Source organism: Arvicanthis niloticus, chromosome 6, assembly GCF_011762505.2.
Source record: "Arvicanthis niloticus isolate mArvNil1 chromosome 6, mArvNil1.pat.X, whole genome shotgun sequence".
Lineage (NCBI taxonomy): Eukaryota > Metazoa > Chordata > Mammalia > Rodentia > Muridae > Arvicanthis > Arvicanthis niloticus.
In genome coordinates, this window is record NC_047663.1 from 60,507,096 (window position 1) to 60,520,068 (window position 12,973).

Here is a 12,973-nt window from a genome sequence, read left to right on the forward strand (position 1 = left end):
GAAAGACTCTAATGTGTCTTCTCATGCTAAGAAAACACCCATGCACAGTTCTCTCAAGTCCTAGGGGTCTCCACCACAGTAAACAGGATAGTTTAGGGCTAAGAGCTCACCAGGCTGTGCATCAGCTGACAAAGGCTGGCTACTGCCCCTGCCACCAGTAGACCAAGTGTGGAGTGTCTTGGGTTGATTGCCCCAACATGGAGACAGCTTGGGCCGGAGGCTTAGCTACATCCCATCTCATATAACTGTCCTCCAGTGATCTTGTTCAAGTTCTAATCCTCTTGAAACACTTCCTCTAACATGCAAAAATGATGCCTTCTGATTGGCCTGCCAGAGCATGGCTAGTATCAACACAGACTTCCAGGCAATACACTTCAATTTAGTAGGCACTCTGTCCCCAATCATGACCAAGTGCCAGCTACTTCAGTTCAGCCTGTCTGAATACAAATCCCAAGGTGACCCATTTTATTCCTGAGAGGGCAGGAAAGTAAGTTGTTCCTTGACCATACCATTCAAGTACAACTGTTGTACCTGCCCTCAAGTATGCTGAGCACAGGGCCCAGAGCCCCAGCATAAATCAAAGCACTTAATGCTAAGTGATGGTTCTTTCTTCCTCCTACTCTTTCAAGATCTCTACAAACTGGCCATGAGCAGTCTCGCTGATGGTGAGATTGAAGTGGATGAGTCCCCTGGCAGTCGGGTGGCCTGAAATCTGACCTAAGACCCTTTAGGGCATCAGCACAGCCAGGAGAAGGAATACCAAGAAACTGCAAGCTCAGGGGGACCCAAAATTTAAGCAATGTGTAGCAGCCAGGACCAACCCACAGGCAGGGCCCAGACCCACTGGTCAGTATTATAGGGGAGGCTTGTGTACAAAGAATAAGGTCACAACATTCTGGCTGCAACTGGCTTAGATCTTGGTGGAAGAATCCCAGCAGAACTCCAGAGCTCTGGGCCTTACCTGATCAAGCCAGCAGCTCTAGAGTCCTGTCCACCTCATCTCATCCCTACTCCAGTGGACCTGCTATAGGGAATCACAGCTGGAATTCCCCAAGACCACTATCCCAGGGGCTAGAGAACACATCTCTCCTTCTCTGCACATCTGGAATCATGTAAGGCTGCAGAAGGCAGGGCTCCTAGGTCCTGTGCTGAGGTAGAGGATTAGAGATCCATCTACTCATTGAAACCATTTGGACAAAGGAAGGTGTTCCCAAAGCACAGGCTTTGGCCATAGAGATCCCAGAGTCTGAAGCTTTGACACAATGAAAACACTTTCCAGAAACCAAACTGATACAAGTCCTACCAACAGCCTTTGTCTGCATTCTATTCTCAGCTCCAACCCCACCCTCATTGTGTCATCAATTTGACTTGTGCTGGGGAAGGGCTTCTTTAAGTCCCCAACCCTCTTCTCCCCTCTTGTAGAGTAAACAAGGTTGCCCATCTCAGGGCTAGGCTTCCTCTATCCGAAGGAGCTCTGGGAGTGCCCTAGACATGGCTGTAGGAATGGATGATGCTCAGTGCTCCTGTGCGGAAGGAAAGAGGTCAGGGAAGAAAGAGGTAAAGAATGAGGCAGAGGCAGTGAGTGGAGAGGTGGGGAGTGTCCGTGGAAAAGACTGAATGACTGCCCTGGGGTCTGAGAGGAGTGATGCTGCTGTCATGTCCTCTCTGCCCCTGAGGACAAGCCCCAGGGAGCCCTGTGCATGGTCCATCTGCAGGGGCCCCAGGAAGTGTAACTGCTCGGCACGTGGGAGAGGCAGGCAGAGGACGGTGAGACACACATCTCAACACGATAGCATTCAAAGAGATCAAAATGCATTTAATGTGGTCTAGTCTCGTTGCCTACATCTTTAGATACCACTATGTATTGAAAATAACATGAAAATTCTCCAGTTTCACCATTTAAAATAGATTTAACATTCTATGACCTCACACAGGGCAGATACCCATACAAGGGCCTCCCTATGGTGTGTTCTTCTGCCCCCAGGCCCTCGGCTAGACAAGGACCAGGTGCACAGCACCAGATGGGCTCAGGGCAGCTGTTTCTTCCTGTGCAGCGCTCTCTCTCTCTCTCTCTCTCTCTCTCTCTCTCTCTCTCTCTCTCATGCTGCACACAGCACCCATGCCACTGACATTCACATACACACATCCTGGGACCTCCACACACTCATACATGTTCACACACACACAGATGCATCCATGGCCTCCGACAGGATCTGCTGCAGAGCCTTACTTACCATCAGACTCCTCAGACTGATGCACACTGCGTACAGCCTGCATAACCAGGGCAGGGCAGGAATTCAAGTCTGACGGTGATCGTGTCTGTGGCCAGCATCCAACCTGACCAGTTCAGGTTGGTGAGCACTAAACCCACCTTACCCGAATTAAAAAAAAAACAAAAAACAAACAAACAAACAAAAAAAAAAAAAAAAAACAAGCACACACATACCTGTGGGCAGACACAGACTACCTGTACACAAACACCTGTGTATACCATATACCTGTATACCAAGTATCACACAGAGGGAGACAATGGTGCGAGCACGTCTGTACATGTGTGCACACACACCCTGGTTTTCCTTCTCATGCACTCCCCAGGGGCCAAGCTTTCCTGCTTGGCACAGGCACATAGCTCCCCTCTCAGTGGCCTCCCCCATTAGGTACACTAAAGAGGGGGGCTAGTTTGGTCTTTAGCACAAGCAATAAATAAATACAGGGAAAGAGGAAAAAAGAGGGCAGGAGAATTTGAAAATACAGCATCTGCCTGCCTTTGGCAGAGATGAAAGGCAGCTTGAGCTGCTCTCCAGCAGGGCCCAGGGACTGGACCATTCTGCCAGGCCTGGGACTGGAGGAGGATGGGCTGGCTAGAGTTCTGAATGCTTCAGGCCACTGAGATGAGCTGGGAGCAGGCCTTGGGAGACCAGAAGCCCCTAGACCCTGTTCTGGATACAGGCCCATCTACACAGAAAGAATAACAGGTGCCCAGGCTCCCACAGTGGCACCCAGTAGCCAGGACCCACCCTCTGCCCCTCCCTAGCCCTGACAACTGGCTAGAGAGGTGAGTGACAGGCATGCACTCCCAGGCTGAATGCACCCTTAGGCCTCAGGGCCAAAGCTAGAAAAGTCAGTGAGATTTGGTGGCAGAGGTCTGGCCAAGAACACAAAGGAGCTCATGCCTCTGTAGCAGGTCCTAGGGGATCTCCTAGGTTAGAAATTAGCATGGAATCTTAAGCTAGATGCCTGGGAGCAAGCCCACCTCAGGTCTCCCTGACTGGGCACTATGGGAAGACTCCATGGGCCTCAGGAAGGAAAAGTTCCACCACAGGTCCCTAAAGGTTAGACAGAAATTCTTTGTTTTATGACATTTTCTCTGGTCATTTCTATGGTGGCAGGGGGCTGGTGTGGGATGGGGCTGGGGAGAGGGGTGTTTCTCTCCTCTCCTAGACTCTTGACTTCCAGCAGGAGATGACTGGCTGGGGCCAGCAGGGCTTCCTCATCCTGCCCGAGGAGTGTGAGACAAGACAGGCAGGGACATGGCTGTGAGAGGGCAGAGAGGTCTCTGCAACTTCAGAGCGGCCTGTGGGGGTTTCATGAGTGGAGTTAGGGGCAGTAGGGGAAGATTAAACAAGTCTGAGAAAACCAGAAATGACAGAAGCCAGACAACCAGAGTCTCTAAGGCACAACCCAAGCTGTGAGTCCAGCTGCGGGGTGGGGCTGACCCACTTCCGGGGAATGTGGGACCCAGACCCCATGCTAATTTCCTGAGTGTCCTTTTCTAAGAAGCACCCACTCTGGTGTTTCCTATGCCCCTTGCTGCAAGGGGTGGAGACCTGGGGCAGACAGGGAGTGAAGCACAACAGAAGCACGGAGTTGGGGAGGGGGGATCTAAACCCAGCCCTGAGGCAGCTGAGGTACATCGTCAAACAGAAGAGCAAGCCAGATTCACCCTAGTGGGCCCCACCCCCAGAGACATCCAGACACTTTATTAGGATCGTTAACATGGTCACAAGCAGCCTGATTCATCCTTAAGAATGACAACTTGCAGGGCCCTGGCCCACGTGAGGGAGAAGCCAAACCTCTGAGAACCTTCAGGGTTCTCTGTCCAGCTGCCTGTCTGGCAGCGCTGAGGAGAATTCCAACTGTCCCCACACCATGAATTTTAAAAATTGAACCACCTGTTAGTGTTTTCTTGCGTTTTGTGGTTTTTTTTGTTTTTTGTTTGTAAACAGTCTTACCCGAGTTAAAAACCAATGAAGTGTACATACCCAGCCTCCTCCCACCAGGGCTGGGACCTGCTCCCGAGGTCTCCAGCAGAGTCCCCAACTCCTGTGCAACCCTACCCCAAGAAGTCACCTCCTTGCCCATGTGTATACATCAACCTCTGAGACCATGAGCTGGTCATTCTGGCCATTCCCTCTCCCGCCAACTTTCCCAAGCTATTGCGGAAAAAACATGAAAAAGACTAAGATGCTACTGAGTCTGTGACCCGAGGCATTTGGCCTGCTCTGCTCAAACGCAGGTCCCCAAGGGACATGAGACCTATTGTGGTCAGGGTGGTGCTGCATCTAAGCCAAGGGCACTCAAATCTCTGACTCCCGTCTGTAGGGCCGCTCCAGGGCACCACTGCTGGCCTGCAGTCTGTCAAAGTCATGCTCAGGCTGAGGGCTGCGGCCATCCCGGTCTGTAGCCACCTCGTCCTCCTCATCCCGGCTCAGGAAGGCCAGTTCATTCTCGTAGCAGAAAGAGTTGGCACTGGGCAGGAGGAACTTGTTCTCCACCAGGTCCTTGGCGCTGCAGCGGGGTGTAGATGGCACCTCGTAGGTCTTGTGGAAGTGTGAGTAGTCAATTTTGTACTGGTTCTTCTCTTCGAAGAGCACCGGCTCAAAGCGGTGGCCCCATAGGATCTCATTAGCCAGGTAGGAACTGCGAGCCTGTGTGGTCATGGCTGTAGCCTCTACCATGCCTTCTAGGATGACCACAATCTCAAAGTCATCTGTCTCGAGGTCCTGACGGCTAATGCCGAACAGTGGGCTAGCCTCATCAATCTCGTGCAAGATGGTGATGGGTGATACCAGGAAGATCCGGTCTAGGCCCTTGTCAAAGCCAACATCAATGTCGATCTGATCCAGTGGGATGTACTCACCCTCCTCTGTCACCCTGGGCTTGATGAGCTGGGCTCGCACGTGGGCCTCTACGATGTGGCTCTTGCGCAGGTTGCCCACACGCCACATGAGGCAGAGCTTGCCGTCACGCAGAGCCACCACGGCATTATGGCTGAAAAGCAGAGTCTGTGCTCGCTTCTTGGGCCGTGCCATCTTGGCCATGATGGCACCAATCATGAAGGAGTCAATGATGCAACCCACAATGGACTGTGCCACCACCATGAAGACGGCCACCGGGCACTCTTCAGTCACACAGCGTAGCCCGTAGCCAATGGTGGTCTGTGTCTCAATGGAGAAGAGAAAGGCTGCCATAAAGCCATGGACCTGCAGCACACAGGGTGTACGGCCACGACCCTCGGCTGGCTCCAGGTCTCCGTGGGCGACAGCAATGACCCAGAAGATGATGCCGAACAGCAACCAGGAGGCAAGAAAGGCCAGAGAGAAGATGAGAAGCATGTAGCGCCAGCGGATATCCACACACGTGGTGAACATGTCAGCCAGGTAGCGCTGTGACTTCTCATCCATGTTAGCAAATTCAATGTTGCACTGACCGTTCTTCTTGACAAATCGGTTGCGGCACCGGCGCCGTGTATGCACCTTGCCATTGCCAAAACCGTTGGCGCCTGACATGGTAACCAGGTGCAGCCCGTCCTCCTCTGATGATACGATGCTGTAGGGGTTAGCCCGACTGGCTGCGGTCATCCCGGGGTCTGGTGGACCCTGGCCTGCCCCCAGGCTGACTCCAGGTGGGGGCACTTCTGCAAAAGAGAGGACAGTAGGTCTGTCTGGGCAGGTATCCAGGTCCATGACAGTAACTGACAGACACAGCCTCCCTTTAGTCACCACAGATCCCCCGTCTTCCCTCCCACTTGAAGCCGGCTTCTCAGTCCTCCTTCACAGCTTGGAAAACAGTCTCCCTGGGCTCCCAGAAGCTCCAGCCAGAAACCTTGGCTTCTTCTCATCTCTTTAGCTCCTATCCCAAAGGCTTTGCTTTCACTACATATTTATTTATATTTCTCTGACCCTTGTAGCCCAAACCCTGGTCACCTCCAGCCTGGACCAAGGCAGGGGTCATCTCACCAGCCTCACTTCATCTGCCTACCTCCCAGCCCCCCATGACAGGCACCAGAAGCCTGAAAGGCACCAAGTCGAATCCCATCCTTCCCCTACTTAGAGCCAACTGACCCTGGGAGCCACAAGGTCAGTAAGGCAGTCCTACCGCCTTGTTACCCAGCCGAACGTGATCCCCAACACACACACACACACACACACACACACACAAGCTCTCCTCTTCACACCCCTTCACACTTCCCCATCCCACCCCTGCTGTCTACACACACACCCCTCACACTCCCTTGCCCCCCACACCTGCTCCCTACTTAAGTGTGTGTGTATGTGCGCGCGCACGTGCGCGTACACACACACACACACTCCACCCCCACTCTCTCTCTCTCACACACACGTTCCACCCCCACTCTCTCTCACACACACATGCTCCACCCCCACTCTCTCTCACACAAAGGCTCCATGTACTCCCCCCATGATCCCCCCACACCCTCTCCCACAGCCATGCTGCTGTACACCAGACTCTGTTCTCATGATGTCATGACAGACTTCCTCATGCCCTAGAAGTAATGCACACATGGTCCTGACCCACACACTGCACACTCCAGCACAGATCCTCATGTGGAATACTGACCAGCTCCCTCACATCGGTCCATTTATATCGCCCACTGCCTTACCCCAGGTCTAAACAGCTGCCAAGCCCCCAGCCTCATTATGTCTGACACTCAGTGCTCACTCTGCTCATCCTCTAGAATCCCAGAGCACCCACTAAGCACCCTTAGGCTACACCCATATCTTTTCTATTGTGGGGTCATATGATATAAAGGGTAGCTCTAGAGTAGACAGCCAGATTGAATCTCTTAGGGTTGCCCTAACTTCAGAACAGACATCTTCTCCCATCTCCGCTGTGGACCATAAGACCACAGCCCCCACAAGTGTCACTTGCTTCCATGACCTCCTACAGGGAACACCATAACTCTGGGCCAGCCTAGCACACAGTCCTCCCAGGGAAGGCCTGAAGAATGGTGTGATGGCCAGAGCAAACCCATTTCTCAGGCCCAGGCTTTATACACCCCCCGCTGCTCCACAATGGCTGGTGCTAGGCTAACCCAGGGATCACAGCATGCCTGGCCCTGTAGACTCTAGCCTGTCTCAACTAGGCTGAGCTGAAAGTGAGTGACCACTGTTGTAGCAGAACACTGATGAGCTGAACATGCCGTGTCTCCTCATCACAGGGATGCCATCCACCCCAAGACCTACCCAATGACGAGTCAATTTAGAGCCCAATAAAGCCTCAGAGCCCTCGATCATCTGACATCACTAGGAAGACAGAGATCCCAGAAGATCCCAGGGTAGCTGGGCACCTGGGGCAGGCTGGATGCTATCAAAACTTCCTGCCCTTGGACCCTTGAGGGTGGCTCTGCCCCATTTTTCAGAACTCAGAACAGGAAGACACTTGCCCAATGCCTGTAAGCAGAAATAGCAATGCTGGAATTCAACCCCATCTAGACAGCACCATCTCTGGCTACATCTACATCAGAGGCTCAGAGGGACATGGCCTGCAGACTCTGCCACTAACACAGAGGCATGGGTAGAGACCAGTGGACCAGACAGCTCAGGAAGGGCTCCCGGAGTCTCTGTCATGAGCCGCAGTGCTACTGAGTCCTGCAGCCTGGCAGACACAGACACAGCCATGAAGCTTGAGAGCCACGGAAGGAGTTTTTCAGGCATGCGGCAAACACAGCCAGGAGCCTCAAGTCATCCTCTAATGGCCATGGAGGGCTTCTAAAGGGTAAAGGTACTCCCAGCCAAGACATACGGTCTCCAACAGGAGAGCCAAGATCTAAACCTCATGTCTAATGCAAAGTGTCCTACCATGTAACCTCAGGCTCTACAGGACCACCTGTCCTCAGTCTGACATCCTCCCCTACAGCTGTATCAGTTGACCACCTCACCATGGGCCTGTGTAGCTGGGGCTCGGAGCTGTAATGTTGGATGCTGTTTCTGTCTAGGCCAGGAGGCAGAGGGTTGGCGGGGCTGAGGAACCCGGGAACCATTCTGGGAAGACATCTCAGCCCCGGGTTCCTCAGCCTTCCAAGGGAAGGTGGCCAAGGTTGGGGTACTCAGACGCCGTGGGGAGGCTGCCAGATCCCTGGAGCCAGGCTTGTGTGGCCTAGAGGCCTTGAGGGACGTCCAGCGGGTCATGGAGGTTCTGGCTCGAGCTATGAGCAGCAGCTGGCCTGCAGGGAACAGAATCACAAGAATCAAAAGACTGGGGATCCCAGTCTAGAACCCTGCTCCAGGAAAGCAGCCTTGCTTCTGGCCCAACCCTCCCATGCCGCAGCCATTCCTAGAGCCACCTAGGCATCGTCACAGACCTGAGAACGCCCACTTCTGTTGATATTCCACCCACACCACAGAGAAAATCAACTTAAAGTTTATGCCTGTTCCATACGTTGAGCCAGAAACGGATCCTGAGTGAATTCACTTGTTCCCAAACACTAAGAGAGTATGCGTGAGCATCAGAAGCAGACAGAGCCCTAGGGTGTGGACGCCCCTCACTTGGGGCTTGATGAAGACAGACCCAAAAGGAAGACCCAGAAGCAGAAAGAAGCATCACAGACAGACCAAGTGTCAAGCCTTATGCAAGAAGGTGCTAAAGGTCTCTGAGAACCAGAGGGCAGAGTTTCAGCAGGGGACAAGCAGGCTGGCCGGCTGGTGCTCAATGGGCTGTGCAGAGACTAGGGAAGAAAAGGAATGAGAATTTGTTTCACTTGAAGAGGCCTAAGTAAGAAAAGAGTCCGGTATCCCCTTCATAGGTGGAGAAGCTGAGGCTAAAGGAGGAACAAGCCAACAGCAAGAACCATGTTAGCAAGGCCCAGGCTGGCCGGTGGGAGTTCGGGGCACTGCCAAGAGGGAATGGGGAGACTCGGTAGAGTACAGTACCTGAACTAGACAAGGAGAGTCTCAACTGGATGGCACTCAAAGCAAAACCAGGCACAGTGGACAACAGACCCCACAGGAGGAAATGACCTGTCCTGGACCTACAGGCTTAAGACCAGCTTCTCGTCCTGGCATCTGCAGGTACAGCCTCTCAGCCTCCAGTAAGCTTGGAGCACTGGCTGGGGCCAGGACTGGAGCTTTGAGCAAAAAGAGCTGCCACCTAACCTAGGGTGGAGCCTGGGAGTCACTGGGAGGTACCTCCGGATGGAGCAGGACATCCCATGCCTGTCTCCAAGACTCCGGGCACCTCAGGTTTCGCTAATATCCGGGAGGAACTGGGACAAGGCTTGGGCCCATATTTATAAATGTCAGCAAGATGCTGACTGCAAAGATGTGAGCCCTGGAAGAGGAACACCAGGTGAGCCCTCTCCCTCAGGCTCCTCCAGAATGAGGAACAAAGAGTCAAAATCTTTCAAGTGCTGCTACCTGACAGGTGCTCTTCTGAAAGTCTCCCATGCTCACTCATTTAATCCCTGTGATGACCATGACGGTTAACCCCTTTTCCAGGGAGGAGACTGAAGCTTAGGGAGATTGAGTCACTTGTCAAGGGCCACACAGCACTAGGGAGTGGAGTTTCTGCACTGGAAAGCCGAAGTGACAGCAACATCTATTACCTCAGGTCCTGAGGGCAGACTCGGTGACACCATACTCCAGCACCAGTTCTCCAGACCCCACAATCCCATTTGGTAATAAAATATACAATACAAACTGCCCCCAAGTTGGCAGACAGCAGCAGAATTTTAAGGGACGTGGTATGCCTAATTAAGCTCCCACATCAAAAGACCCCTTGGAGGTCACATGTGCTGGGAAGGCAAGCGTGGGGTAGGCTGAGGCCTTTTCCTTCCACCTGTGCCTGTGGCCATTTTCAATAATCAACCACAGAGCTTTTGCCCACTGTATCCAGGAGCAGCTAATTCAGCCACTACCTATCTGTCTTAGCATGAGAGGCTCCCTGCCTCCTTCATCACAAAGGAAATGAGAGAGCAGGCAAGCAGTAGGCACAAAGTTCTCCCTTGTGCCAGGTCCTGCCCAGAAGGTAACTGTGGTAGCAGGCCACAGAAAGCGGCACTTGCAGAGATGGCCTGGCTAGAGCTAGGGGCACATAGACCAGTAAGGAGGCTGGTAAACACTCAGTATGGGTGTGCAGGGGATGAGAAGCTGTCAAGGCAGCTGATATTTCCTTCTTTAGATCTGAGAAGGTGATTCCCTGGCCATTTTTCCAAGTCAGATTTCCTGGTCAAATCTTCAGACAACCTTTGCCCCCATCCCCTGCAAACATTCAGGATCAGTGCATATGCTAGACTCCTGCTTCAAGCCTATGCTAGGCTTGGGGAAAATAACCCAAGGGGTGGGTAGGTGAGTGCTGCTCTCCCTTCCCCCGGCTCTCACCATTCAGAGTCTTTGCCCTGATTCTTGCAGCCTAAAAGCTCTCTGGTCATTAGACCACATTCTGCCCAGGCACGGGGCAGGCTGGGACCCAAAACCACCGAGATTAAGTGGGTAGATGGCTCCACTCCCCACCCCAGGCATGAGAAGCACGTGCTCCATGTGTCAGCTTGGCTGGATCCTCAGCTGGGAATCTCCAACCAGTTAGATTTCCAGCTTGTTCTAGCTCCAGTCACCTGCCCGCCCCCAGCAGTAACACTATCAATAACATGTCCTCCCTCACCCTCTCTATCTGTTCCTTCTCTGCCTCACCTCAGTGTTTACTCCCCTTTGGGATTTCGTCAGCTTGCCTCCCATGAAGCTACCTGTGCTGGTAACTCGTCTCTTGGACTCTCCTCACAGATCCTCTAGTGTCTCTCTTCCGCAAAGCCTCTGTGACCCGCAACTTCCATCCCCTCCGGGATGATCATACCAGCAAGAAGACAGTACAGAACCTCTTCCCCAAATTGTGCCTCGCCCTTTCTCTCATCTCCCACCCATTCTATGAAGACCTGGATTTTCTTGTCCTGGTTTCTACCCATTAGGGCCAGAAGCTGCCTGTACATTCCTAGAGTCGCTCTAATCCTACAGTCACCTCCAGTCAGCCTCCAAGGCCAGAGAGGCTACTTGCAGGCCCTGACACAGAGAACCCGAGAAATGTTCCTACTCAGATGCAAAGACAAAGGCAAAATCTCAGACTGGAAGGGTGAGGAGGGGCTAGAGACATGAATGAGGAGACAGATATATGCACAGGTGGGTGGTCAAGCAGATGGATGGATAAACTGGGCTGACAAATGTGTGGGTGTCTAGAGAGGAGTGACCAGATACTGGGTGGTTTGGTGGGTGGGTGGATGGATGGCTGAGCAGATGAATGGGTAAAGGAAGTGAGTAATGAATGGAAGGGTTGGGCAGCTAACAAATTAGAGCAGATGATGAGACCGATGGGTGTTCTGGTGGTCAGATGAATGGACGGATGGGTGTGTGGGTGGGGTGAGGTGGGGAGGGTCAGCAGGGAGAGGGGTAGAAAGTAGGTAAGTGTGGGAGGTGGGGGCATGAGGACACATGTCAGGTAGACGGGGTGTCTGGGGCTACTGGATGGATACCAACGCCAGGTAAGTAGGGAGAAAGCACCAACAAGGAGTGAGAGGAGACACCATCAAGCACCTGGATGGTGAACTATCCAAGTACACATCCGGACCTCGACCACACCTGGGGCTGTCTCTAGTGCCAAGCTGCAGCTGCCGTCTTTATGAATAACCAAGCAGCTGTGGCTAGCCCTCGATACCATCTGGGAGGGATGGGGCCCCTGGTCGCTCCTAGACCTACAGTGAGCTAAACAGTTACTGTAGATGTTGCTGCCCTGCTCAGATGGCTCAGAAGTCATAACTCTCACCCCATATGCCTTCACAGCAGGGCAGCTCAAACCAGGACACCACCGCTGGACCAGGGCAGAACAAGCAAACCTCCCCCGATGATGGAGAGAACCACAGTGCATGCCAGGCATGGGGTAAGTACCTCACACACATCATCTTGCAGAATCCTCATGGGGGCACAGGACTGGAATGACTACCCTTCCCTTTTCAGAAAAAACGGTAATGTCTCCAGGGTCATGAAGAGGCTTGGGGTGCTATGCTTGTGTTCAAGCTACTCCTGATAGACTTCCCCAATACCACCCCCAGACAGCTGTGGATAGTGTGATGGATGGTATTTCCACGGTTGGCGTGTGGGCGAGTGAATGAATGAGTACAGGGGGGCGGGGTTGGGTGAGTGGCATAGATGAACAGATAGGAAAGTGAATCGGAGCACAGGAACCATTTCAAAGGGGCAGACAGGAGCTTGCCTGGGCACACACACATCATACAGTGTCCAGAATCAGTTTTCCGTCTGTCAAAGGGACCCCTGCCTGCCAACCTATCTGCCAAGTGGACTTGGGGAGAAGACGATGCAAAGGGCTCTGAGAGCTTCTGAGGCCAGGACCTTGAGATGTTGTCACCTTCTCCGCCTCCCAGGCAGAGTTCATGGGGACGCCCAAGTCTGCTTTGTCACACTGGCTTTTCTGGCTGGGATTGAAGAAATGATTGGTGAGTCACCCCCACATTCTAAGCCTCTGGGGCAAGCACCAATGGTAGTTTTGGAGACACCGAGTTAGATGCTAATCGGGGATCTTCTACTTACAAGCTGTGTGGCCCTGGGGGAGTCACTTCCCCTGTCTCTCCATCTTCAGTGATGCCTTACACCCACTGTTTGCCTCTCGGCCCTTCTACCCTAAGAAACCAAGATTCGGGAGACTGGGACAAATGTCACACAACTGGGAATGTCCC

At 53.0% G+C, this 12,973-nt stretch overlaps 1 protein-coding gene across 2 annotated transcripts in view; it reads right to left on the reverse strand.

The window, feature by feature from the left end:
* Positions 1-1,795: 1,795 nt before the first annotated feature.
* Positions 1,796-12,973, reverse strand: part of Kcnj12 (potassium inwardly rectifying channel subfamily J member 12) — a 49,430-nt gene continuing 38,252 nt past the window's right edge. The window contains exons 1-2 of one of the 2 annotated variants that reach the window (XM_076936703.1): positions 8,180-8,434; positions 1,796-5,917 (exon numbers count right to left, since the gene is read on the reverse strand). In XM_076936703.1, coding sequence (XP_076792818.1) covers positions 4,578-5,917; positions 8,180-8,429 — 1,590 coding nt within the window. In that variant the 5' untranslated portion in view covers positions 8,430-8,434 and the 3' untranslated portion in view covers positions 1,796-4,577. Of the gene's footprint in view, positions 5,918-8,179; positions 8,435-12,973 lie in introns of those variants that run through there. The other variant, XM_034505264.2, reaches the window with a different exon arrangement.